Source organism: Microplitis mediator, chromosome 10, assembly GCF_029852145.1.
Source record: "Microplitis mediator isolate UGA2020A chromosome 10, iyMicMedi2.1, whole genome shotgun sequence".
NCBI classification, from domain to species: domain Eukaryota; kingdom Metazoa; phylum Arthropoda; class Insecta; order Hymenoptera; family Braconidae; genus Microplitis; species Microplitis mediator.
The window spans coordinates 17,641,113-17,667,063 of record NC_079978.1 but is presented as its reverse complement, the minus strand read 5'-3'; the positions used below and the strand labels follow the sequence as shown (position 1 = coordinate 17,667,063).

The following is a 25,951-nucleotide window of genomic DNA, read 5'->3' as shown; positions in this document are numbered from 1 at the left end:
AGTCGACAATAGTGAGTCTACAACTTAAAAGCGATATCAATGAAGAGGACTTTTTTTATAGGGTCCCGAGTCAAAATATTTGAATTCGATTGAACTTAAGTTAACTTAAACAGCTTAGACATAACTAACCTGATATTGATGGACTTGAAATAGTATGACCTTGACTTAAAAAGCTTAAATAAGACTTAGGTGGGCTTAGGCATCAAGTTGAACCTATTTATGACTTATTCTTGATAAAACTGAGCTATCGAAGAATAAAAGCATGATAAGAAGATATGAATCCAAACTAGGTTAGCAAAGAGCATCGAATGCCTGGAAAACAAGCAGCACCGGTACATATCAGACACCAGGTCGTCTTTTGGCGTTTCCATGCATAAAAAGACAATGATGAAGCATTTTTAGATTAAAAATTGATCCTTTGAATCCGGTGGGAAGAATCCATAAACGTTGATTAAAAATCAAATTTTTATCCTAAAAATGCTTTAGTCTTGTCTCTTTGTGCTTGGAGAACGCCAGAAGACAACCTGGTGCATGTCACACAGCTTGCCTGCAAGGAGAACTCCTAAACATTTTTCAAAAGATCAATTTTTTAATCTAAAAATGCTTCATCTTTGTCTTTTTATGCATGGAAACGCCAAAAGACGACCTGGTGCCTGATATGTAACGGTGCTGCTTGTTTCCAGGCATTCGATGCTCTTTGCTAACCTAGTTTGGATTCATATCTTCTTATCATGCTTTTATTCTTCGATAGGTTGGTTTTATCAAGAATAAGTCATAAATAGGTTCAACTTGATGCCTAAGCCCACCTAAGTCTTATTTAAGCTTTTTAAGTCAAGGTCATACTATTTCAAGTCCATCAATATCAGGTTAGTTATGTCTAAGCTGTTTAAGTTAACTTAAGTTCAATCGAATCCAAATATTTTGACTCAGGGTAATAAGTCAAGGCCACGTCTTACTATTTTATCCCGAACCGGCCTGCTGACCAACACAGGGAACTGGTTCTACGAGTGGACTTCTCTAAGCCCACTTTGTCCGAAGTCTCTTTATTTCCTGAGATGGAAGAAGTGTGAGGCCCAGAGAGGTATGGATTCGTGGTGGTTGTGGTTAGCCACCACATGTCAATAGGGCACGTTCACTAAACTCACCTCCGGTTAACGCCCACCCTTGGTCGCCACTTAATTATAATTTTTGATCAAGAGTGTCGTCTGAGGAGTAGATTGGGAAGTACGAAACGAGTGTATACCCACAAGGGTAAGGAAACGGACCCAGTTAAAAGGGGTGAGCATTTGAAAGTATAGTATAAAAAAATGCTGGAGTTAAATTTACTACACGAAACTAGTAATAATTGAATAACACTTTGTGGTCATTCTATCGACAAATGAAGTAGCTTAAATGACTCGGTATAAGGTTAAACTCTACTATAGTAGTTCTGTTTACTATTCGACTGAGGTAAAAATTTATTACCACACTATTATATGAGAATTAGTTGGTATTACTATTTTTGGAGTAGACAAATCACCCTGATTAAAAAAAATGATTAAAAAGTATTTAAAATGATTTGTTTTTTAATCATTTCAAATACTTTTTTTCCTTCAAATCATTTCTAATCCTGTCTCTTATGGACATTTGACGTGTGAAATCATTTTTAATCATTTTTTTCAATCAGGGCAGATAATTTGTACAATCTACTTCAATAAGGAGTAAAATGACTGACAAATGAAAACAGCAGCACCACCTCCAGCTTTTTTACCTCACTCTGTAGTTGTACTAGCTCAAAAATTGTAGTTATAATAACTACATCTTTAAATGTGGGAATTACAGTAGAATCTCCCTAATATGACTCTCCGTAATATTACACTCTCTCTAAATTTAACAAGATTCTCTCCCTAATGTTAACAATCCTGTCTCCCACTACGTTTTTTCGCGTAACAAATCAAAAAAAAAAACCTTAGTGGCGGGTAATTCAAATCTTCCCATTTGCACCTATACGATTGAATCCTAACCTAAAAATAATTTTTCTTTATCCCTTAGTCGAAAGTACGCACTTCCCTCCCTAATTTTAAGGCCTAAAGTCTCATTTCCCTCTCCTGGTGGAGTTACACGCGCCCCACTTATATCGCCGGGAGCAAAAAATTTTTTCGTGCCTACGGAAACAGCCGGCTGCTGCCATCTACTGAACGTCTACCACTTTATCAATAAAATTTTTGACGATAACATCATAGATCGTTGCTTTATTTATATATATGTCAGTGTTTTTGTGTCTCGTTGTTTGTGATATTTTAAGTAAACAGTGTACTTGCAATAATAAAATGACTGAAAAAGTATCATCTGATGACTTTATGGACGAGGATGAGGTGATAAAAGATTTTGATGCAGAGGCGAGGTTAATTATTGAAAGTTTATGTATTCATTTATATATTTTTTATTGGCAGGGAAAAAAAACTTGTTCATAGGCATAAATTTATTTCTTTCGAAAAAAAATAATTTTTTTTTATTTTTTATTTTTTATAAGTATAATTATGTCTTTTTTTTTGTTTTGTTTTTGATGCCTGCCCCCGCCGACCAGACGCACTCGCTTCGCTCGTGCTTTCAAATGTCGCGGGGCAGGCATCAAAAACGCAACAAAAAAAAAAAGAGAGACGGAAAAAAATTAAAGTTTTATGTATGTCCGAAAGAGGCGCGTCAATAGGGAGCAAATAAAAAAAACATGGCCGACCTGTCAGCTGAAGGCAGAACGTGGTTGTATTGTTTATAGTATTCAAAAATGTAATTAATAAACGTACTTTCGACCAGGTATAAAGAAAAATCGTATACACCACACGGGAAGATAGTTGAAAGCCCTACCCTGTGTGTCATGATGCCCTCGGCTTCGCCTCGGGCATCTTATCACACAGGGCAGGAATTTCAACTTTCTTCCCTTGTAGTGTAATATACTATTTTTTCGTACATCACGCATTTTGACTGCGCAGACCTGCACACATAAGACAAGAGTATTGGTATCGTAGGGACGACAGGATTTGTTAACATTACGGAATGGTCCTGGACAGAAATGTTAACATTACGGAGATTTTACTGTATAATCTTTAATATTAGGAGCTTGTATTTCAACAAAAATTAAATATTCGATAAAACTGTGTTAGTAATACAAGAATTAATTTTCATGATACCAGCATCGAAACTTAAAGTTTCAGTGTCTCTACAGCCCGTCGAAACAAGCTAATTTCAAACCAGTGCTAGCGAATTCATAATTCAAAAATACCTTCATACAGTGGGTAGAAACATGCGTGTTTCTTCCCAAGGGAAGAAACACAATTCTTTTTGCCCGGTGTCAGTTATATTTAATGTTTATTTGCAGCCTTATTACTCTCATTTGTTTGCTTGTCACTTCAGTTTACTCATTTCATTTTTCAAGTGACAGTTTTAATTAACAAAATAAAATTACTAAAAAATGAGTGAAAATAATATTTTTGTCTTATTTACTATTTAATGAGTGACTGTAAATCACATATTTCTCATTCTCTAACATTTCTCCTTATCATCGGCTTGAAATTAACTTGTTTCTTACGGGCTGCTGACACTGAATCTTGAAGTTCAGATGCAGGTAATCATGAAAAATATAGGGTGTAGCTCAGGATAAAACGAGATTTCAGACTTCGGGTGATGACAGCCCTCTCCTGCGGCTCGGGCAGCCAACCTCACCCGAGTCTTAAATCGCCTTGTTTCATCTCTTGTCACACAATATACTATTACCATGAAGATAATTCAAAATGAAAAATAAATATCATGACGTATAGAATAACAAAATCTACTTTAAAAATTTTGTGCGTGAGACATTTTGAATCAATTATTTACAAACCCGGTTTGATATATTTAGAAACTCATTGTGCGAACAATATAGTATAAATTTAAAAATTCCTAAAACTTTTCAAATACCATGAAAAATAATAAATATTAATCAATATAATTCTTTGATCACTTCTGTTAAAAAAATTTTAGAAAACCGTTTGGCTAAAAAATATTCGTAAGTTTTCAAAGTCTAGGCAGCCCATTTTACTCTCCACCCCAACACTTTTCATGTTAAACATTTTGGGGGGACCATTTATCCTCAGTGACCCATTTTGCCACAATATCCTATTTTGCCCCAAACACTTTTCATGTTAAAAATTTTGGGGGGCCCATTTTGCCCCCAAATATTTCAAAGCATTCAAAATTTCAGGGGGCCTATTTCCCCCCCCCCTCCTTACCCTACTTGAAATATACACACGTCAAGTACCAGTGCAATACAAGACACAATAGATCAATTTAAAAATTTCTTGAGAAACAAAAAACTACACTTGGTATTTACCAAAAATTTCATATTCATTTTAGGATCTAAAGAATTCAAAAAAAAAAAAACATAATTTCTACTTTGGCTATACTTCCGAAACCCCCCCTCCCCCTTAGATTCTTCTGTAACTTTGTGAAAATATTTCTAATACCATTAGAAACAACGTACAATAGGTCTTTTTTGCCGACTAGAACGGAAACCATGACAATTTTTTTTTTCTTTTTTTTTTTTTTATAACAATAATTGTGTTGCTTAATTTTTTTTCTCACAACCAAATGAAAAAAATATACCTACACACAAATAAATGTAAAAAATTACGCCCTTTTTTCATTTTTTTTCTCTGCTTTTATTTTATCTGTTTATTTTTTGCGTGCATACAAATTAATTACTGACGTACGAAAATTAAATCGACTGAATACTTTTCCCATTAATTTTATATTATACTTCATGAAGGTCTTTTATATCGGCCGTTATTTGTTATTTATTAAAATGATTGTCGTTTAATTACAATTTATATATTAATTAAAAGTTTTCTATTTTCACTTAGTAAGAACCCGTTCATGTCAGTTAAATTAATTAAAATTCTTCTAATAGTTGTGTATAATTTAGCAGTTGATTACTCGGAAGCACTTCAAATGAGTTTAATATGGCTCTAAAGTCCTCAAAACGTCGACAGTTAGTTAAAAACCTAGTTTCTGGTCTTCTCGGTAAGTCATTTATATTTCGCATTACCGTCTGTTCATAGTTATGATTCAAAATTACATATTCGACTTTTCATTTTAAAATAAAATTATAATATATCATAGAACAGAGTTGACTGATCAATTGAATGAGAAAAAATCATTAACTTTCAAATATAAAACGTCGGAACCGGTAGGAAAAAATTTTCTTTTTTCTTAATCTCGCAAAATTTATTCAACTTAAGAGAAAGCGTTAAAAGCTAAAATATTTAAGCTGTTCAATTAGAGGAATTTGCTTATTCCTCTCTACGACTAATCCTTACTAAGTGACGGTTTTTTAAAAAAAACTTTAAAATAGTTGGAAAATCCAAAAGTGCACCCATCAATATCATCGCGTTCATTTTATAGTTGTTGTATAATTTCTATCTACACGGTAAGAAATGCATGGCGTTCAACACCATGCTGGTCTCAAGACAGATACTAAAATAGTATGTGAAATATTCCAAGACAGTATTGTAACGAGTCCCAGAACTATGGCGTTATTCAATATACTGTATAGCACTGGAGCTATTGTAATGCTCACACGTATGCATAGCAGACACGGCGAAACAGCATGGCCCTGAGACCCATACTACAATGCCGAGGGCACAAAGCTACTAGTTTTTTCCGCCATAATTTCTGGCGTGTCAATCAATGTATGCTATCGTTTTACCACCAAAATTACATAGATGTCGTTAGACTAGGTTTATCGGCCAGAAACATTGTGGATACGGCAATGCAGTATGGGCCTGACAGCCATATTGACATTGCGGCGTCCGAGATAACTATTGCCAATGTTACTATTTTCGCAATGGTCGAATCATCTATGCATACAATTTTATAACCTATAAAAATCTTCGATACTATACAGTATGGCGTTCACGCTCATAGTGATATCCACAAAATAGAGGTGGGTAGTTCCGAGAACATTCCGGATTGAACCTAGAACGTTTCCGGAGCGAAAAAGAACTAGTTCCTGGAATCATATCCGTGGAACTATTTAATGTTTTTAATTCTCATGAAGGTTCAGTATTTAGAACGTCGACATACAACATATTCTAGGATACACAACGTTATGCTATGCGACCTATGTGTTTAAAACGCATTCACGGCGGACTATATTATTTTATACTAAATAGAGAATGAATTATAATTGGTATCCAACTCAAAGTTCCATAAGAAATCACCAATCAAAAATTATTCTGCTGCTTTACTGCTTGTTGGTAATGACGGCAGTGGCGGACAAAAAAGAACTTGTGAGTATACTAAAGTGAATTTTGAGGAACGATCGGATACGTATCCGAAAAAAGACATAGTTCATGGAACTATACAGGTCCGGAACTACCCACCTCTAGTGTATAGACGGAAGCTTGTCCACTATAAGAGTCTGTGTATAAGAACTTTAAAAACGTTATTTTTAAATCTTTTTTTTCTAAAAAACTGGACGGTGAATCATATTCAAATTTTAAGAATACATTGATAAAGTACTTCTTTACATGTATACTAAGTTTCAAATCTTAAAGTTGGAAAATTTTTTTTACATTAGATTTGGTCGAACCTCCTTAAACTGATATAACAACTGTAGTTTAATGTAATGAGGTTACACGGAAATAAAATTATGGGAAGTTTTGCTATGCATTATGGGAATAGTTCCCATAATGGTATAGGAATTGTACCCATACTATTATTGGGATAGTTCCTATAATAAATGGGAATAGTTTCTACAATAATATGGGAATAGTTCCCATACCATTGTGGGAACCATTCCCATAATGGTATGGGAATAGATCCTATACCAATATGGGATCCATTCCCATAATATTATGAGAACTATTCCCATATCATTATGGGGACCATTCCCATGTCATTACCGTAACCATTCCCATAATGGTATGAGAATCATTCCCATAATGGTATGGGAACTATTCCTATAATTATAGGAACTATTCCTATAATTATAGGAACTATTCCTATAATTATAGGAACTATTCCTATAGTTATGGGAAACATTCCTATAATTATAGGAACTGCTCCTATAATTTATGGTCGTAATTCCTATGATGTTATAGGAAAAAATTTTACAATATTATAGGAACAGTTTCCATAATTTTCTTTCCGTGTAGTTTATTTTGCCAATATAAAAATACCTACTTTTCTTAACATACTTAGAATTAAAATTTAAGCCTGTTACACTCATATATATATATTAGGGTGATTCAAAAAACAAACAAATTTTTTTTTTCTTCTAAACAGGTTCAAAAGTTTCGTTTAGATAAAAAAAGGTGCCAGTGAAAATTAGAGCTCTTAATATTAATATTAACATTGTTCGTATTGCACGTTTCTATTTCCCATATGAATAACATGGAAAAAATTTTTTTTAAGTCTTCTGATAATTATAAGTAGCTACCCGAGTCAAAATTAAAACACTAATTCGAGCCTCAAAAACCTCATTTCTTTTGATGTTGTACCTACCGCTGAATGTGAAATACTATTTTGACCCTCACTATACTCAAAATAGGGTATGGAGGCCGAAATTCGTGTTTTAGAATAATATTTTCAACCTCCAAAACCTAAGATCGCTTTAAAACCCTATTTTTCGGTACTTCAGCCTACTAAGAGTATAAGTAGGTTAATTTTACGATTTCATGGAACATAGAATTTCGTCAATCTACAATTGTTGATCAACAATGTAAGGAAAAACATATAAAAAATATGTTTTTTACATAAACTTTTTATATTTCTTTTTCTATGTTGTTGATTAACAGAAAAACATATTTTTATATAATTTTTTGATATTTTGATAATTATATTTTTTATAAATTTAAAATATATTACGAATATATTTTTTTATCTCACCATACCTATATTTTTGTTATATTTACAAATATATTTTTATACATGTATTTTTTATATATTCTAAGATATATTTTTAATACATTTTTGAATATGAAAAATATATTTTTCTTTATCCCTTAGTCGAAAGTACGCACTTCCCTCCCTAATTTTAAGGCCTAAAGTCTCATTTCCCTCTCCTAGTGGAGTTACACGCGCCCCACTTACATCGCCGGGAGCAAAAAATTTTTTCGTGCCTACGGAAACAGCCGGCTGCTGCCATCTACTGAACGTCTACCACTTTATCAATAAAATTTTTGACGATAACATCATAGATCGTTGCTTTATTTATATGTACGTCAGTGTTTTCGTGTCTCGTTGTTTGTGATATTTTAAGTAAACAGTGTACTTGCAATAATAAAATGACTGAAAAAGTATCATCTGATGACTCTATGGACGAGGATGAGGTGATAAAAGATTTTGATGCAGAGGCGAGGTTAATTATTGAAAGATTATGTATTCATTTATATATTATTTATTGGCAGGAAAAAAATCTTGTTCATAGGCATAAATTTATTTCTTTCGAAAAAAAATAATTATTTTTTATTTTTATTTTTTATAAGTATAATTATGTCTTTTTTTTTGTTTTGTTTTTGATGCCTGCCCCCGCCGACCAGACGCACTCGCTTCGCTCGTGCTTTCAAATGTCGCGGGGCAGGCATCAAAAACGCAACAAAAAAAAAAAGGGAGACGGAAAAAAATTAAAGTTTTATGTATGTCCGAAAGAGGCGCGTCAATAGGGAGCAAATAAAAAAAACATGGCCGACCTGTCAGCTGAAGGCAGAACGTGGTTGTGTTGTTTATAGTATTCAAAAATGTAATTAATAAACGTACTTTCGACCAGGTATAAAGAAAAATCGTATACACCACACGGGAAGATAGTTAAAAGCCCTGCCCTGTGTGTCATGATGCCCTCGGCTTCGCCTCGGGCATCATATCACACAGGGCAGGAATTTCAACTTTCTTCCCTTGTAGTGTAATATACTATTTTCTATAAATTTTTTTCATGGGGGTACATGGCCATATATAGAGCCTATATATTTTTCAAATAATTTTATACATAACTATATAACCAAAATTACACATATCACAATTACTTACACGCAGGATTATATAGCACACGAAAAAAAAATAAGAAATTTTTTTGTTATTACTAATAATAGATTTTCAATTATATTTTGCTGTTTCAAAAGTGAGTTATTCTTACAATCTCATATAGCACAAGTAAACTTAGAAGTCACTGTCGGTAGCGTAGCGTGGTCGTTAAAGCGTCGGTCTTTCGTTCGTTAGGTCCCGGGTTCGAATCCCACTGAATCGTGTGCGTTCGGTTGATATTTATAGCGTTTTTTCCCTAAATTAAAAATTTCTACTCGGTTAGAAATTAATATGATCGGAAATCTGATGCATCATCAAAAAAAAAAAAAAAAAAAAATACAGAAATGGCTCAATTTTTGCGTCTTCTCTTTCTAAAGTAATTTGATAATTTTAGTTATATTTTGTTCAAATTTCTGAAAATTATAATTAATAAATAAAAAAATAATTTTAAAATTTTAAATTTTTCCCGCTCCCGGCAGCCATTTTGATTTCCATTTCTTCTCCTTTCCCTTCTTTCCCCGCACCTGATTCAAATTGTAGGCTTTGGAGGGTCATTTTAGGGTTCTGTAATACTAATTTCAGCCTAAACTTGGTAAAAGCGGACAAAAATACCAAGTTTAGGCTGAAATTAAGGTTTCGTTGTACAGCTTGGGCTTATCTAAAAAACTAATTTCAGCCTCCTTACCCTCGAGTAGAATTTGGAGGCTGAATCTAGTTTTTTAATTTTGACTCTGGTAACGATGCGTCATAGGAATAATTGGCAGGCATATTTAAGTAAGTTATTCGCAATTAACTGGAAATTTAATATAATTAATTTTAAGCAACAAAATTTAGATTATTTAAGAAAATTTTCAGTTACTTGCAAATAACATACGACATAAGTGAAATATCGAAAATTTTCTTCGAGCTAAGTTGTAGGAAATAAAATGCTCTACAAAAAACGTCCTCCAAAATTTTCGGATAAAGTCAATCTAATTTTAACTTCGAATTACTTTTGAAGAAATAAAAATATCGAAAAATTATAAGAGACCTTTTTTGTAGAGCGTCTAATTTTCCATAAGAATACGTCTTGAGCATTCAAAAGTATTTGTCCCACCGTGAGCTACAAAATTCCAAAGCTTAAAAAATAAATGTTCTCATGTTATTTAAACGGGAAATAGAAAATTGCGATGCGGCAGTTGTTAATATTAATATTAAGAGCTCAAACTTTCACAGTATTTTTTTTTCGTCATTTCCAACAATATTTTCGATATAATGAAGAAAAAAAAAATTATTCGATTTTTTGAATCAGTCTAATATATATGACATTTTTTCTAAGTTAATATACAGGCCAACTACCATGTAAATTGCCGACAAGTAAACAAATTTATTTGAATAAATTTTTTTTTGCTAATACTGAGGTTAAAAAACTTTGTGATAAAAACAAAAGGGAATCTTTTATCATAATCAAATTCTATTAACTCAATAGAGGATAAAATATATTGAAATAGTTAGGAATACTTTTCATTAAAGCAGAAAAAATAATAATAGATATCACTGTAACTAATACAATAAGTAAAGTTACATAAATACTTACTGGGATGATCAAGCTCATCGTTAGCTAAGTTATAGTCATCCGGGCTCCGGGTTGGCGACGTCGTTCTTCTTGCGATTGCAGAAACGAGGGTCGACATCTCGAAGCACAAAGCTAAGACGGTCATCCACAGCATGCTGACGGACCAAATCTCCCTCTATTCTATCATCCACGTACCATTCTCTTGTCCAGTCGATTTACTTTTCGCCTCAATGACCTCTTATAAGTGTCTTACTGTATTGATATTGTTTACTGTCACTCCACGCCCAAATACAACACACCACTATACATATATTTACACAAATTTAATAAATATTTATATTCGGTCCATTATTTAAATTTTCATTTAGATAATTAAATTTCTTTATTGTTCACAAAACTAAATTTACGAAAAAAAAAAAATAAATAATAATAATCTGATATTCATATAAATAAAATAAAAACTATAAAATAATTTTGATAGTTAACTCAATAAAATTATCACGAGTTCTAATTTCGTCGATAGCTACGAATCGAGTTTTCCCTGCCGCGCGATCAATTTAATCAGTTTCCTACTAATTCTGAGTACGCTCTTGCCAATTTAATTTTCCAATTTAATTTTAGTTACTTGAGTGGGTATATTTAAGCAAATCTTCTGACAAATGTCATTATGCTTTATTCGTTTATATTATCGACAATAAATGAATTTATCTGTATTTGAATTATTGTACCAACAACAATTTTAAAACTATACTGTAAAAAAAAACAGTGTAAGTCAATAACGTGACCCCGGTGTTATGGTTACCCGCATAAAAATACCATATATGATAAATATATATTTTATGATTATTCAAAATCGAATACACTTATTATATCGTTGATAATTTTCTATTAATCTGAGCCTATTGAAGTTAAAATTGAGAGAAAAATATAAGCGTTTTGTTTTGAATTATTTGAGGTTAGCGTCACTTGGATAAAAAATGTGTTCTCAAGCAAAGCGGGAAAGGCAAAGTGGGTAGAGCAAAAACTGCTAAAGACTAATTAAAATAGTTTAAAATTATTTTTTAAATTATTATCTGAAATATTTAATATTTATATGAGACTATACTTTTTTATATAAGACTGTTAATCTACGAAAAACTGAATAATGAGTCGAATATTATTATTGATATAATTAACAAAAGAATTCAATTGTAAGTTACCGATTTAATAGTCATTTATATTGAAGTAGGGGAGGGAGGGGCAAAAGGGGATACTTAAGGAAATACCAAGTTTTCGAGGACTCAAATACGCTAAATCTTTTTTTTTTTTTAGTGATATTCAAAGTAAATAGAAGAAATTTTCAGTTACCGTTGGAAAAAAAAATTTTTCATTTCTGCGGGCAAAGTGGGGTAACCCCTAAAAAAGGTATAAAAAAAAAATTTCCGGATTTTGAACGAATTTGATTAAGTTGAATTTTTTGGTAAGTAATTTACATGAAGAAAAATTATATATTATATGTTTATTGGATACAAAAGAAGAAAACAAATTTTTAATAGTTTTTATCATAAAACAAACGTCATTAATATTTTTCAACTGACAATTGATTTTTGAAAAAGTTTATCAAAAAAAATTCAAAGTAACGCTTAATTATATTTACAGAAGTGATTTTGGAATGTTTAAAAACCATTTAAAATATAAAATTTTTTTTTATAAAATTTTGGGGGTACCCCGGTTTGCCTACCCTACCCCCTTTTGCTATAGTTGATAAGTTAGTCTTTTAAGTTGTTGAAGACTGATTAAATAAAACTAAAATAATTATTTAAATATCTAAAAGAAGCATATTTCCCTTAATTGTAGTGCTTATCCGCTTTGCCCGAACGGATTACCCGCTTTAGCCCCTCCCCCCCCCTAGGGCAAAGCGGTTTTTGGGAGTATTTTTTAATTTTAATAATAAATCATACATTCATACAAATTTATACAATATTGCTTATTGATTTTAAAGTTCGATAAATTCTCTATCAAAAAAAAAAAATCATTATTGTTATCATACAAATACTAAATTTTCTCGGTTCTTAACATTAACATACCCGCATTTGGCCACTTTTCGACCTTCCCCTACGTCATGATATTTATTTTTCATCTGGAATCATCTTTATGACAAATCTATTCTTGTATTACTAACATAGTTTCATTGAATCTTTAATTTTTGTTGATATAAAATACAAGCCCCTAATTTTGAAGGTAATAATTCCCACATTTGAAGATATAGTAATTATAACTACAATTGTTGAGCTAGTACAACTATACACAGTGAGGTAAAAAAGTTGAAGGTGGCGCTGTTGTTATCGTTCGTCAGTCATTTTACTACACATCAGGGTAGATTGTACAAATTATGTGATATTGTGTACTCCAAAAGTTGTAATACCAAGTATAGTTGAAACGTGACACAACGACGAACTTTTTTTGAACGTTTTTTAAACTTCAAGAGAAAAATCAAGAAATATCCACATATTATTAAGATATGCTAAAACGAATAACGTTTAGAAATAGTTCGGAATGAGTTTTTTCTGAAGGTATTTCGCTCTGAATGATGTCAATTTGCAATATTAAGTCAATCGTTTTTTTCTGTGTGTTTTCAGAAGTTTTAAAATCGTTTGAAAAAAGTTCGTCATTGTGTCACGTTTTGAAGTTTAGCACAGTCAACACTTTTTTAACAATTTTTTTACACGGGTAATACTTATAAAATTGTGTGGTTAAAGAAACCACAGGATGAGTTTTCCATACCACATTGAGTAGTTACTGAGCCTACGAATTTTTACCCGAGTCGAATAGTAAATAGAACTACTACAATAGAAATTAGTCTTATACAGTGTCATTTATGCTATTTCATTTATCGATACGATGACCACAAAGTGTAGTTCAATCATTACTAGTTTAGTGTGGTAAATTTAACCCCAGCATTTTTTTACGTGCGGTGTTAAAAAAAAGGTAGTTTTATTTTCGAAGTATCAGAAGTCGCATTGTATTTCGAATACAGAAAAATTTTTCTTTGTACCAAAAATGAATGATACAACAGAGTTACGAAATTATGTTGTCCAGAATAACATATTAATTTCATTATGCAAAATATGTGAAACAAATACGCTTCCAGGTTTTTTTATTTAAAATTCTGGGGGATAGCCATTCTTCCCCATACAATCAAATCACTGCATTTTTGCACGACTCATAATGCGAAGCACTAGAGTATGCTTTACGATCGAAAAATTTTTTTTCGCCTCACTTCGGCTACTATTTCAATTATTATACCCATGTTAGTTCACGGAATAAAGATATTTTGAAGGTAATTTAATGGAGATTAATTCTATACTCGTAAAAAATTTATTTAGTTCAAGAAAAACGGAAAAAACATCAAAATAGTTTAAAAAAATTTCCTGTCCGTCAAGTGTACGAATCCCGCATACATTGTAACTTGCAAAAAAATGCAGTAATTGAATCAAATTTTTTTGTAAAAAATTCTTTGAACGAATTGTAGGTCTCCTATTGCGAATGGCTAGGTAACTCAATGTCGTTCAATTACAATTAATAAAAAAATAAAAAAGGCTGTGGAATTATATCTATATATATATATATATATATATATATATATATCTATGTAAAATTAATATGGGTGGTGATAGGGGAGGGAGGGGCAAAAGGGGGTACTTAAGGAAATACCACGTTTTCGAGGACTCAAATACGTTAAATCTTTTTTTTTTAATGATATTCAAAGTAAATAGAAGAAATTTTCAGTTACCGTTGAAAAAAAAAATTTTCCATTTCTGCGGGCAAAGGGTACCCTCTAAAAAAGGTAAAAAAATAAAATTTCTGGATTTTAATCGAATTTGATTAAGTTGAATTTTTTTGTAAGTAACTTACATGAAGAAAAATTATATTTTACATGTTTACTGGATACAAAAGAAGAAAAAAAAAATTTTAATAGTTTTTAACATAAAACAAACGTCATTATTATTTTTGAACTGACAATTGATTTTTGAAAAAGTTTATCAAAAAAAATTCAAAGTAACGCTTAATTATATTTACAAAAGTGATTTTGGAATGTTTAAAAACCATTTAAAATATAAAATTTTTTTTTATAAAATTTTGGGGGTACCCCGTTTTGCCTGGCCCTATCCCTTTTTGCCCCCCCCCCCCTTCCGCTATATCTATACATTATAGTACACTTATTCCACCAGGGGCGCTTGCGCATTACCGCCCTAGAACAGCTGTTTTTTTTTGTATTATTGCTAATTGGTAAGCCTGAATTTTTTCAATTCAATTTTATTTATTTTTTCTTTTTTGTTATTAATCGAGATATTTTGAGTAAGTTCTTTTATAATCATAAAAAAAAATACTAATATTATAAAAAAAAATCGGTCTATAAGTTGACCCTGCGGGCCAGCCCCAAAACTTCCCGCTGTTTTCGAGCTCGTTGAGCTTGAAAACACTATTGTGAATACATTTTCAAGCTCTTCGAGCTCGCAAATACTTTTGTATGCCATTGTTTTGTAAAAAACCATTTTTTAGAATTTCTTTCTCCCACGATATCTCGCGAACGAATTAACCGATTTTGATGGTTGAGGCGGCAATCGACGCCTTTTGTCAAGTTCTAAAGCTGATCAAATTTTGGATTCGATTTATCGAGTCGTTTTTGTGATATTTCAGGAAAAATAGAAAAATTTTTTTTTATTAATTCTTTCGACAACGGTTTCTCTTGAACGAATGAACCGATTTTGATGGTTGAGGTGGCATTCGAGGCGGCTTATAAAGCTCTAGAGCCCAGTCGATTTTGGTATCAATCTATCGAGCACATTAAAAGTTATCAAAAAAAAAACATTTTTAAAAAAACTTTATTTTTGGAATATCTCTGAACGAGCCCTACCGATCAAGGTCAATTTTCTCTCGGCTTCAAGATATTGTCAATCCGCGTCGAATGACACCTTAAAGTTCAAAATCGGTTCATCCGTTCAAAAGATACAGGTATTTACATACGTACGTACGTACATACATACATACATACACTCGGACATCATCATGAAATTAGTCAGAATAGCTCCCTCGGACCTCAAAACGTCGACATCTGATGGAAATTCGATTTTTGTAAATCGGACCGAAACCAATAACTTCCCGAATTTTTGAAAATTTACAATTTTCTTAGCGGGAAGTTAAAAAAAACATAACAAATTTTAATGAAAGAAAATTGTATATATTTTAAATTAATTCGTGCTTCCCGCCATTTTTTTATTATTATTTTATTATTTCATAATAAATGAGCATTATGAGTCGTGCATTTTTGAATTTTCAAATTTTTTTTATGTACAATAGAATAAGATATTTGAACGAAAAATAAAAGAAAATCGACTTATTCCTTTATAAATTGTTAATCACAAATAAACATAATAAAGTTTCTCAACTTCTATTTTATGATTTGAAAAAAAATAAATCTTAAATAAAGACAAAAACAAACTGATATTAATATAATTAATAATGTCACTGTAAAATAAAGCCCAAGGCAGTGCTCAATTACTAAAGTCTTTTGCTCTTACGAATTCAACGACTTTCAATCGAAAACTTTTTAAACAAAAGCTCTTTTCCACGACCGCGGCCTTTTAATTCATCCCCCTTTAGATTTCGCCGTCTGTGCTGATTAATAATTGTCGAAGAGCTCTCGTAGAAAAAGACTTTACCATAAAAGAATTTTGAACGTGAAAAGTTTTGATGATTACTGGGAAAAAAGTAAAAAAATTTAAGGATGAATGATTCCGCGACTAGTTTGCCGGGAATGAGTTGTAACTAATTTAAAATAAAAATGAACAAAATATTTCAAGTATTAAAATTGCGGATTGCAAGTTGATTTATTTTATCCGAGAGCCAAGCTGCTGCTCGGTGAAGATTCTAGTTACAAACTGATAATATGAAAACTTACAAATAATTTCTTAGAGTTAACAATTTACAAAAATGCTTAAGGCCCAAGTGAGTGGGAGTAAGAAAATTGGAAAAACGGGAAAGCGGGAGTTGCGATTGGAGGACGCGGGCCTTGGGTGGAGCGGAAAAAGTGGAAGTAAGGGCTGACCCAGCGTGGGAACGTGGTAAGCGGAAGGGGCAGGATGAGACTGGTCAAGAAGGACAAGGACGTCGGACCATGTGTCTAGACTGATTTTATTGCAGGGATTAAAAAATGTTCAAAATATGAACTAAAGTGGTTGTAAATCAGGAGATTGGAAATTTTACAAATTTAAAATTTAAACTTAATCCCTAAACAATGGAGCTACTTCGAGTGCTGCATTTAAGCAATAAATATTTGGACAAACAAAAAATAAAAATAAAATTTATAATTTAAGCCTTAGCAGATGTTTTTTAGTACAATGTAAAAAAAAAGAAGGTTTAAAAATATAATATTTCGTCTTAAAATAACTTCAAGAAAAATATCTTAAAATAATAAAATTATTGAATAAAATAATTATGCAAATAAATTTTTATAATTAAAAATCTACGTTCGCGACGGAACATGCCGCCCGCCTTGAACCCATCTAGGTTCAAAGAAATATAGGTGACGTCTCGGCTAGTCGACAGGTAATGGACACAATCGCTTCACACAGCGTTTGTACTCGCCGGATGCCGTCTTCAGAGTGGCTACACGTACCACTCCATCTGCTCCTGGATGAACTGATATGACACGACCTAGTGCCCACTTTAATGGTGGAAGATTGTCCTCAGAGATGAGAACCAATGAACCAACTTGAATATTGCCAGGGTTCTTGTTGTCAGAAACTCTGGTAATCAATTGATGAAGGTATTCCTTATACCATCGCTTCCAAAAGTGCTGCTTTAGTTGCTGAGCGTGTTGCCAAGCTGATAGGCGATTGGAGTTGGTATCCGTGAAATCTACCTGTGGGAAGCTTGTCAGTGGTCCACCAATGAGGAAGTGTCCAGGAGTCAAAGGTAGAAGGTCATTTGGATCAGAAGATAGCGGTGAGATGGGACGAGAATTTAAAATTGCCTCTATTTCGGTTATATAAGTTTCTAACTGTTCAAAAGTTAATAAAGTATCACCAACTGTGCGTAGTAAATGATTCTTAAACGATTTTACCGCAGCCTCCCAGAGCCCTCCAAAGTGAGGTGCCCTGGGAGGGATAAAGTGCCAATTTATTTTTTGATCAGCAGCATATTGCTGAATCGACTCCTTATGAGCTGGTGAATTAATTAAGGTATATAGCTCTTGGAGCTCGCGACTAGCACCCACAAAGTTGGTGCCGTTGTCGGAATAAATATCGGAAGATAATCCGCGTCTCGAAAAAAAGCGCTTCAGGCTAGCAATAAAGGCTTCAGTAGTAAGATCAGAGACTAACTCGAGGTGTACAGCCTTCGTGGACATACAGACATAAACGGCTACATAAACCTTTAATTTTTGGCGATTGCGAAATCGCTTTTCTTTAATAAATAGCGGACCGCAATAATCGACTCCCACGCGGAGAAAAGGTCGAGCTTGCTCGACACGATAAGACGGAAGATCACCCATGATATGACTAGCAAGTCGCGGCTTGACTCGAAAGCAGGTGGTGCATTGGTGTATTATCTTTCGCGTTGTGTTGCGGCTGTCTAAGGGCCAGTATTTTTGGCGTACAGAGTATAAAGTCGTTTGAGCACCAGCATGATGTAGTCGTTCATGCTCTTCGCGGATGATCAAACGAGTAATATGATGTGCAGGCAGTAAAATAGGATGGCGCTGCTCCAGAGGTAGTTCAGCATGAGATAGTCTACCTCCTACACGAAGGAGGCCTTCTTCATCAAGGAAGGGACTTAGTGGTATCAATCTGCTGTTCTCTCGGACAATATGATGAGTCTTTAGGTGATCAATGTCTGCAGCAAGGGCAGACCTTTGTACAATTTTTAGAACTGCCAGGAAAGCAGAATCCAACTCGGACTGATGTAACTGACTCAGTGCTCTTTGAGGCTCTTTACAACGCAAATTATTTATGAAGCGTAACAAATACGCGAACAGGCGTGTGATTTTACGGAGAGAACTATATTTCTCGGTCAGATCGTGACCCCGAACTTCCAGTTTGAAGCATGCAGAAGATAATGGTGGGGTTGGTTTAAGATCTGGCAAGTTCGTGGCTGATAATATCGTCTGGGGCCATTCCCCTTGACTGCGTCTTAACCAAACTGGACCCTGTTGCCATAAGTTACCTTGTATGAAATCGGCAGGAAGTTGACCCCGAGATACAAGGTCTGCAGGATTGTCCAGCGAAACCACGTGCCGCCATCGACAGGGTTCAGTCAGTCGCTGAATTTCTGCGACTCGATTTGAAACGAAAGTTTTTAAAAGATGTGGACTGGTATTTATCCAGTGAAGCGCAATAGTAGAGTCAGACCACAAAAAACAATCGTTGATGTTCATTAGAAGAGCTTGCTGGACTGTTTGGTAAAGCCTGGCAAGCAGGAGAGCTCCGCAAAGCTCCAAACGTGGCAACGAGATAGAGCTAACTGGTGCTACACGAGACTTAGAGCAGATTAGTTGCGTGTGCACATATCCGTCAGAAGAAATCGAACGAAGATACAAGCAAGCCCCGTAGGCCTTTTCGCTGGCGTCGCAGTAGCCATGTAATTGAATATTATTGGCACTAGCTATTGTAATACATCGATTGAACCGCACCGATTCAATCAATGGAAGTTGCTCTAAATAAGTGACCCACAATGTATGCACATCAAGAGGAATAGATTCGTCCCAATCAACACCAGCCTTCCATAGTAATTGCATGATGAGTTTAGCATATAAAATTACAGGTCCAAGTAATCCCAGAGGATCGAATAATTGAGCTATTTGCGATAAAATAGATCGCTTAGTAATTGCTTTGACTTTGTTTGTATTTACACTATAAAATATGCTATCTTCCCTGGCATTCCAATGTATACCTAGGGTTTTAATAGCAGCATCTGGATCCAACGACATATTGGTAGCGTTTGGATGTTGGTCGCAATTATTGATGAGAGTGGGATCGTTTGATGCCCATTTTCTCAGATAGAAGCCGCCTTTACGAGTCAACTTGTCGAGCTCATCTCGTAGAGCAAGGGCCTTATCGTGCGTGTCTGCACCGGTAAGAACATCATCGACATAAAAATCACGTTTTAGAGCTATAGCAGCAAGAGGGTAAGACTGACCTTCATCATCAGCGAGTTGGTGCAGAGTTCGAATAGCCAGATAAGAAGCAGAGGCAGTTCCATATGTAACAGTGTTTAATATATATGTTAAGATAGGCCCAGCGGGGTTATCGCGAAATAATATCTTCTGAAATTGTGCATCTTCCGGATGCACTAAAACTTGCCGATACATTTTCTCAATATCGGCAGTGAGAACAAATAAATGAGACCGATGGCGAACGAGGATGGTGAAGAGATCCTCTTGCAGCTTAGCACCGACCATCAAAGTCTCATTAAGTGAGATTCCCGTGGACGTTTTAGAAGAACCGTCGAACACGACACGAGTTTTAGTCGTGACACTGTCTTGTTTTATAACAGCATGGTGAGGGAGATAGAACCCGGAAGTGCTCTCGTTTGAGTTGTCTCCAAGAGACATGTGTTTCAATTCCAGGTACTCCCGTAAAAAAGCGACGTAATCATTACAAATCGAGCTATCTTTGATCAGACGTTTTTCCAGAGATTGAAAGCGCCTCAATGCTGTGGAATATGAGTCACCGAGCTGATCCTTCTTATTATTAAACGGTAGGCGAACGATATATCGCCCTGCCGAGTCCCGTTTAGTATGAAGTTGGTAATGCTCCTCACACAGAATTTCTTCTTGTGATAAGTGTTTCGTCGCTGGAAGCTCTTCCATCTGCCAGAATCTAGTGAGATTGAAATCTGAAGCCTGATTATTCAGAGCAAGGTGGCAAGATAGATGAGGTTTTTTAAATGACTGAGATAATTTGCCAGCAACTACCCAACCTAGTTGGGTTTTTTGAAGAATAGCGTCAGGATGACTTTTGAGTTTAACTTGACCGACGCTGAGAAGCTTATAAAAGAGATTGACGCCTATGAGCGCATCAACCTCGGAAGGTTTGTAAAATTCTGGATCAGCTAGTACCAGATTTTTAGGAATTTCAAGATTAGTTGGATCAATAGGAGCAGAAGGCATTAATTTACTGATTTGAGGTATTATAAGAAACTCAATGTTTTGCTGAAATTTATTTACCCGAGACTTGAGTGTGGCTCTAGTTGCATGCTTTACATTTGTGCTTAAATCGTCAATTCCGCTGATAGCCACGTTGACGGTTATTCGATCCAACTTCAAGAATTGAGCTGTGGACTCAGTAATGAAATTAGCCTGAGAACCAGCATCCAAAAAGACCCGACAGGATTTTACCTTACCCTGTGGGTTTTCGATATCGACAATGGCAGTTGCCAACAATGCTTCAGAAGAAACAGTAGCATGCAAGCTAACTTGAGAGCTAGCTACTGACGAAGGGGTCTCAGTTGACCTCCCTTCTGATGAGGAACCGTTGGACTTGTCAAAGTGCAGCAATGTATGATGCTTTTGGTTACACTTTTGACATTTACCAAACGTGCATTGAGTCACGTGATGGTTGTTGCGCAGACAATTTATGCACCATCGATTCTTTTTTGCCGTTTCGTAACGGGCAACTGGGCTTAGCTCCTTGAATTTATTACAAGAGCTAACGTAATGATCATTGCTAGAGCAGTGAAGACAACGGCGTTGAAATAACGCTGCTGAATAGGATTGTTTGGCCTGTGAATTTGATCGAGTATTATATTTTTGCCTGTCATTTTCAGGTTTCGAACTTGGCAATTGAGAGCGCTTGCTCTCAAATTGAGCCCGCTTCACCAGAAATGATAAAAATTGTTCGGTAGTAGGCTTACGAGAGCTACTACTACATTCCTCCCATCGCTCGCGAAGAAAATTATTTAGTTTATTGCGAAGTAGGACAACTAAGAATGAGTCCCATGACTCAATAGGTTCTCCCAGAGTTTGGAGAGCACGCAAGTGCTTTTGCACATGATCCACGAATGAACGCGTAGAAAATTCCTTGGATATTACCGGAGTATCGATCAAGGATTGTATATAGCCTTCGCGTATAACTTTACGGTCATCATACCGCTCTTGTAGCAATTTCCACGCTACTTGGTAATTTTGACTGGAAGACTCAATAGAAGCTACCACGTCAGCCGCCTCACCCGTTAAACAGCCCTTTAAATAAAATAATTTACGGATTGGCGAGATAGACTCGTCCTCGTGTATTAAAGAGTTGAAGAGATCATAGAATCCGAGCCACGAGTCAAAGGAGCCGCTGAAGGTTGGCAGAGTTATAGTGGGTAGATAAAGTTGATTTGAAGGATGAAAATTAGGAGCGCGATAGTTTGAAGGTTCTGATTGGCGCACAGGAGGTCCTGTGGAATATTGTTGATTGCCAACGGAGGCTATTTCTTGGTAGCTTATTTGATTGTTACTGGAGTTATTATTATTAAGATTACCAGTATTATTATCGATATTACTATTATTAATATTACTAGTATGATTATCAACATGATTATTATTAGAGCTACTAGTATTATTATCGATATTATTATTATTAGAGTTGCTAGTAATATTATCGAGGATGTTGATTGAGTTCGACTGTATCTGATTAGGAGAGGAGAGTTTGGGGTCTTCCGAATTAAACTCAACATTAGAACCCGCGATGGAAGCCGGTGATTGCGATGAATTTACTGATTTTGGAGATAAAAAACCGGTCGCGATACCGTATGTCTCGAAGTACTGCTCCTCAAACTCTTCCCGATACTTGTGAAGAATTTCTACTTCTTCATCGTTTGCAGCGAATGATTCAAGTTCGGATTGACAAGTTTCAAACGATTCTCTAGCCTTTTCTATTTCCTGAAACCTTTTTTCAAGAATCGCAAAATCCTTTTCCGGGTTATACCGCTTTAAAAAATTTTCATATGCTGTTAATGAACGTTTAGCAGCTCCGCGCTTTGTTTTTAACGCTTTGATTGTCTCCTCGGACATGATTAAAATAAATGATATTGATAATCAGAGATTAAACCGAAATAAATGCAAATTAAATTTCGTTTCGAGTGAATGGAAATTATATAGGTCAATGATAATTGGATGAACACACTAACTTACTTGTACCAAGATGAGGTAAATTGTACCAGGAACTGCTGCAGCGATGACGATGAAACACGGCTGGTGCAGTATGCCGATTTCCTGGGGTATTGATGATGTTGAGTAACAGATGTTGATCCTTACAGTGAAGCTGCCTTGCCTTCAGACCGCTTGATTCTTGACGATAGTGTTGTTGACGCGTTAATGTGCAATATAAATTTATTGCATATACGTTGTGAATGTATAACTCATTTACACTGAATTTAAGTTTGTACTATTCACTTAACTTTTATAAACTTCTCACAAATTGACAATAATCTAGTTCTGATCGCTAGGTATAAATATAACTGTGCAATTACAGTATAATACACTGAACTTGATAATATGTTTTATATAAAACTTGAAAATAATGACTGTGCAATTACAGTATAATAAGCTGAACTTGATAATGTTTTATGTAAAAAACTTGAAAATGATGACTGTGCAATTACAGTCAAAAAAGATTATAATTCCGAAAATAATTGAGTGACTTTTCAATTAATCCGGCTCGAAGGACCATGAATGATTCCGCGACTAGTTTGCCGGGAATGAGTTGTAACTAATTTAAAATAAAAATGAACAAAATATTTCAAGTATTAAAATTGCGGATTGCAAGTTGATTTATTTTATCCGAGAGCCAAGCTGCTGCTCGGTGAAGATTCTAGTTACAAACTGATAATATGAAAACTTACAAATAATTTCTTAGAGTTAACAATTTACAAAAATGCTTAAGGCCCAAGTGAGTGGGAGTAAGAAAATTGGAAAAACGGGAAAGCGGGAGTTGCGATTGGAGGACGCGGGCCTTGGGTGGAGCGGAAAAAGTGGAAGTAAGGGCTGACCCAGCGTGGGAACGTGGTAAGCGGAAGGGGCAGGATGAGACTGGTCAAGAAGGACAAGGACGTCGGACCATGTGTCTAGACTGATTTTATTGCAGGGATTAAAAAATGTTCAAAATATGAACTAAAGTGGTTGTAAATCAGGAGATTGGAAATTTTACAAATTTAAAATTTAAACTTAATCCCTAAACAATGGAGCTACTTCGAGTGCTGCATTTAAGCAATAAATATTTGGACAAACAAAAAATAAAAATAAAATTTATAATTTAAGCCTTAGCAGATGTTTTTTAGTACAATGTAAAAAAAAAAGAAGGTTTAAAAATATAATATTTCGTCTTAAAATAACTTCAAGAAAAATATCTTAAAATAATAAAATTATTGAATAAAATAATTATGCAAATAAATTTTTATAATTAAAAATCTACGTTCGCGACGGAACAAAGGAACTAACGAAAGTGCTAAAAAATAAAACGGTAATAATAATAATAAAAAAAAAATTAATTTTCTTTTTTTTTTACAAGATTTAGTGGAAGGGAGTAAAATATTATTTTTTTGTTCTTCGTCTTCAAGGTTTACTTTAAAATATTAATGAGTTGTATTGAACTGTAGATATTTTTTTTCGAGTGATAGAATAGACGTGATACGAAAGTATACCGAAAGTCGTAAGACTTTGTCCCATTATAGTTCACGTCCACTGTTCTCTACAGTTTGTAAGTACTTTTTTGCTCACGGCTATTTGAGTGTAAAAGAGAGTATATATAGGGATGAAAGTCGGATGAGAGTGTCGGATAAAGAGTTGAAAAAAAGATAAAAAAAAAATAGACTAAAACTGAACTGACGGAAAATAAAGAGAATAGACAGCGTGTAACAAGGAGAACGATCGAGAAATTGTGCTTTTACCTTCCCCACCGTGTCCCATTTCCGTTTTTTCTCACATTCTGCCTGTCGTTTCTTCGACATTCGATATTACACGATCTGTCATTAACTATTTGTCGACAAAAAACTAAAGATTTTTTTTATTGGTGTCGTGTTAAACATTTTAGAATAAAGAATAAATACTTGACAACTATTCGATCGTATAAATATGTTATACATTGAATAGTTATTCATTTAGTCATACGGGTAAATGGAGAACCTCCCGGAAATTCTGCATTATATACTATTCTATTATTCATTTAAATTGGCGATGGTAGTTTAAATATGTGGGTTGTTCAGGCATACCATAATTTTGACCCAAGTTACTTATAAATTTAAGTAATTTTTTAAATTTATGTTGGAGAGGCTGGGCAAAATGAGAATGCTTACGAAGTAATGGACTTTTTTCTCACTTTAAATTGTTGGAGTATTTTATTATAACATTTCTTATTTATTTTAAAAGAACGAGAAGAGGATTATCTAGTGACATTAAATTAAAAAATTCTTCTCGAGCAAAACGAAATCACCCGAAAAATAAAAGATAGATTTAATGATATTTTTAACAAAATCTCTGAAATATATAATTTAAGTAAAATTTTTAGTTTTCATAAATTAGTGAGCAAGAGTTTCAAATAGAAATTTTGCGAAAAATAGTTTTTGAGAACTCTGAATAGTTGTGAAATAATTTTATAAGTAATAAATGACGATTTGAAGAGATTTTGAAAAAAAAAATCGGTCTATCGAGCTCCTCGAGCTCGAAAAATTGTTGTGAATACATTTCCAAGCTCTTCTAGCTGGAAAATACTTTTGTATCGCGTTCTTTTCGAAAACAATCGGTCTATCGGTTGACCCTGCGGGCCAGCCCTAAAACTTCCCGCTGTTTTCGAGCTCAAGCAGCTCAAAAACGTTGTTGTGAGTACATGTTCAAGCTCTTCGAGCTCGAAAATACTTTTGTATGCCATTGTTTTCGAAAAAAACCATTTTTTAGCATTTCTTTCTGCCACGATATCTCGCGAACGAATCAACCGATTTCGATGGTTAAGGTGGCAATCGACGTATTTTATTCAGTTCTAGAGCTGTTTAGATTTTGGAATTAATTTATCTAGTCATTTTCGAGAAATTCCAAAAGTACTAAAAAAAAATTTTTTTTTTAATTTTTTCGACAACGGTTTCTCTTGAACGAATGAACCGATTTTGATAGTTGAGGTGGCATTCGACGCGGCTTATAAAGTTTTAGAGCCCAGTCGATTTTGGAATTAATCCATCGAGCACATTACAAGTTATCCAAAAAAAACATTTTTGAAAAAATTTTATTTTTTGAATTTTTCTGAACGCACCCTACCGATCAAGCTCAATTTCTCACAGCTTCAAGATATTGACAAGCTGCGTCGAATGACACCTTAAAGTTCAAAATCGGTTTATCCGTTCAGAAGATAC

General features: G+C 34.1%; 2 protein-coding genes across 3 annotated transcripts in view; both read right to left on the bottom strand.

Moving 5' to 3' along the window:
* The window catches only part of LOC130675458 (hemicentin-2-like), a 441,088-nt gene that overhangs the window by 394,567 nt on the left and 20,570 nt on the right, over positions 1 to 25,951 (bottom strand). For both annotated transcript variants that reach the window (XM_057481164.1, XM_057481165.1), the window contains exon 2: positions 10,610 to 10,985. In XM_057481164.1, the coding sequence (XP_057337147.1) occupies positions 10,610 to 10,742 (133 nt within the window). In that variant the 5' untranslated portion in view covers positions 10,743 to 10,985. The remainder of the gene's footprint in view (positions 1 to 10,609; positions 10,986 to 25,951) is intronic.
* Positions 17,166 to 22,625, bottom strand: LOC130676390 (uncharacterized). Its single transcript, XM_057482542.1, has one exon. The coding sequence runs from the start codon at positions 22,623 to 22,625 to the stop codon at positions 17,166 to 17,168; it is 5,460 nt and encodes a 1,819-aa protein (XP_057338525.1).

What these genes read in the sequence shown, in the direction of transcription:
- LOC130676390 (XM_057482542.1), bottom strand. Translation starts at nt 22,625, where the DNA reads ATGTCCGAGGAGACAATCAAAGCGTTAAAAACAAAGCGCGGAGCTGCT.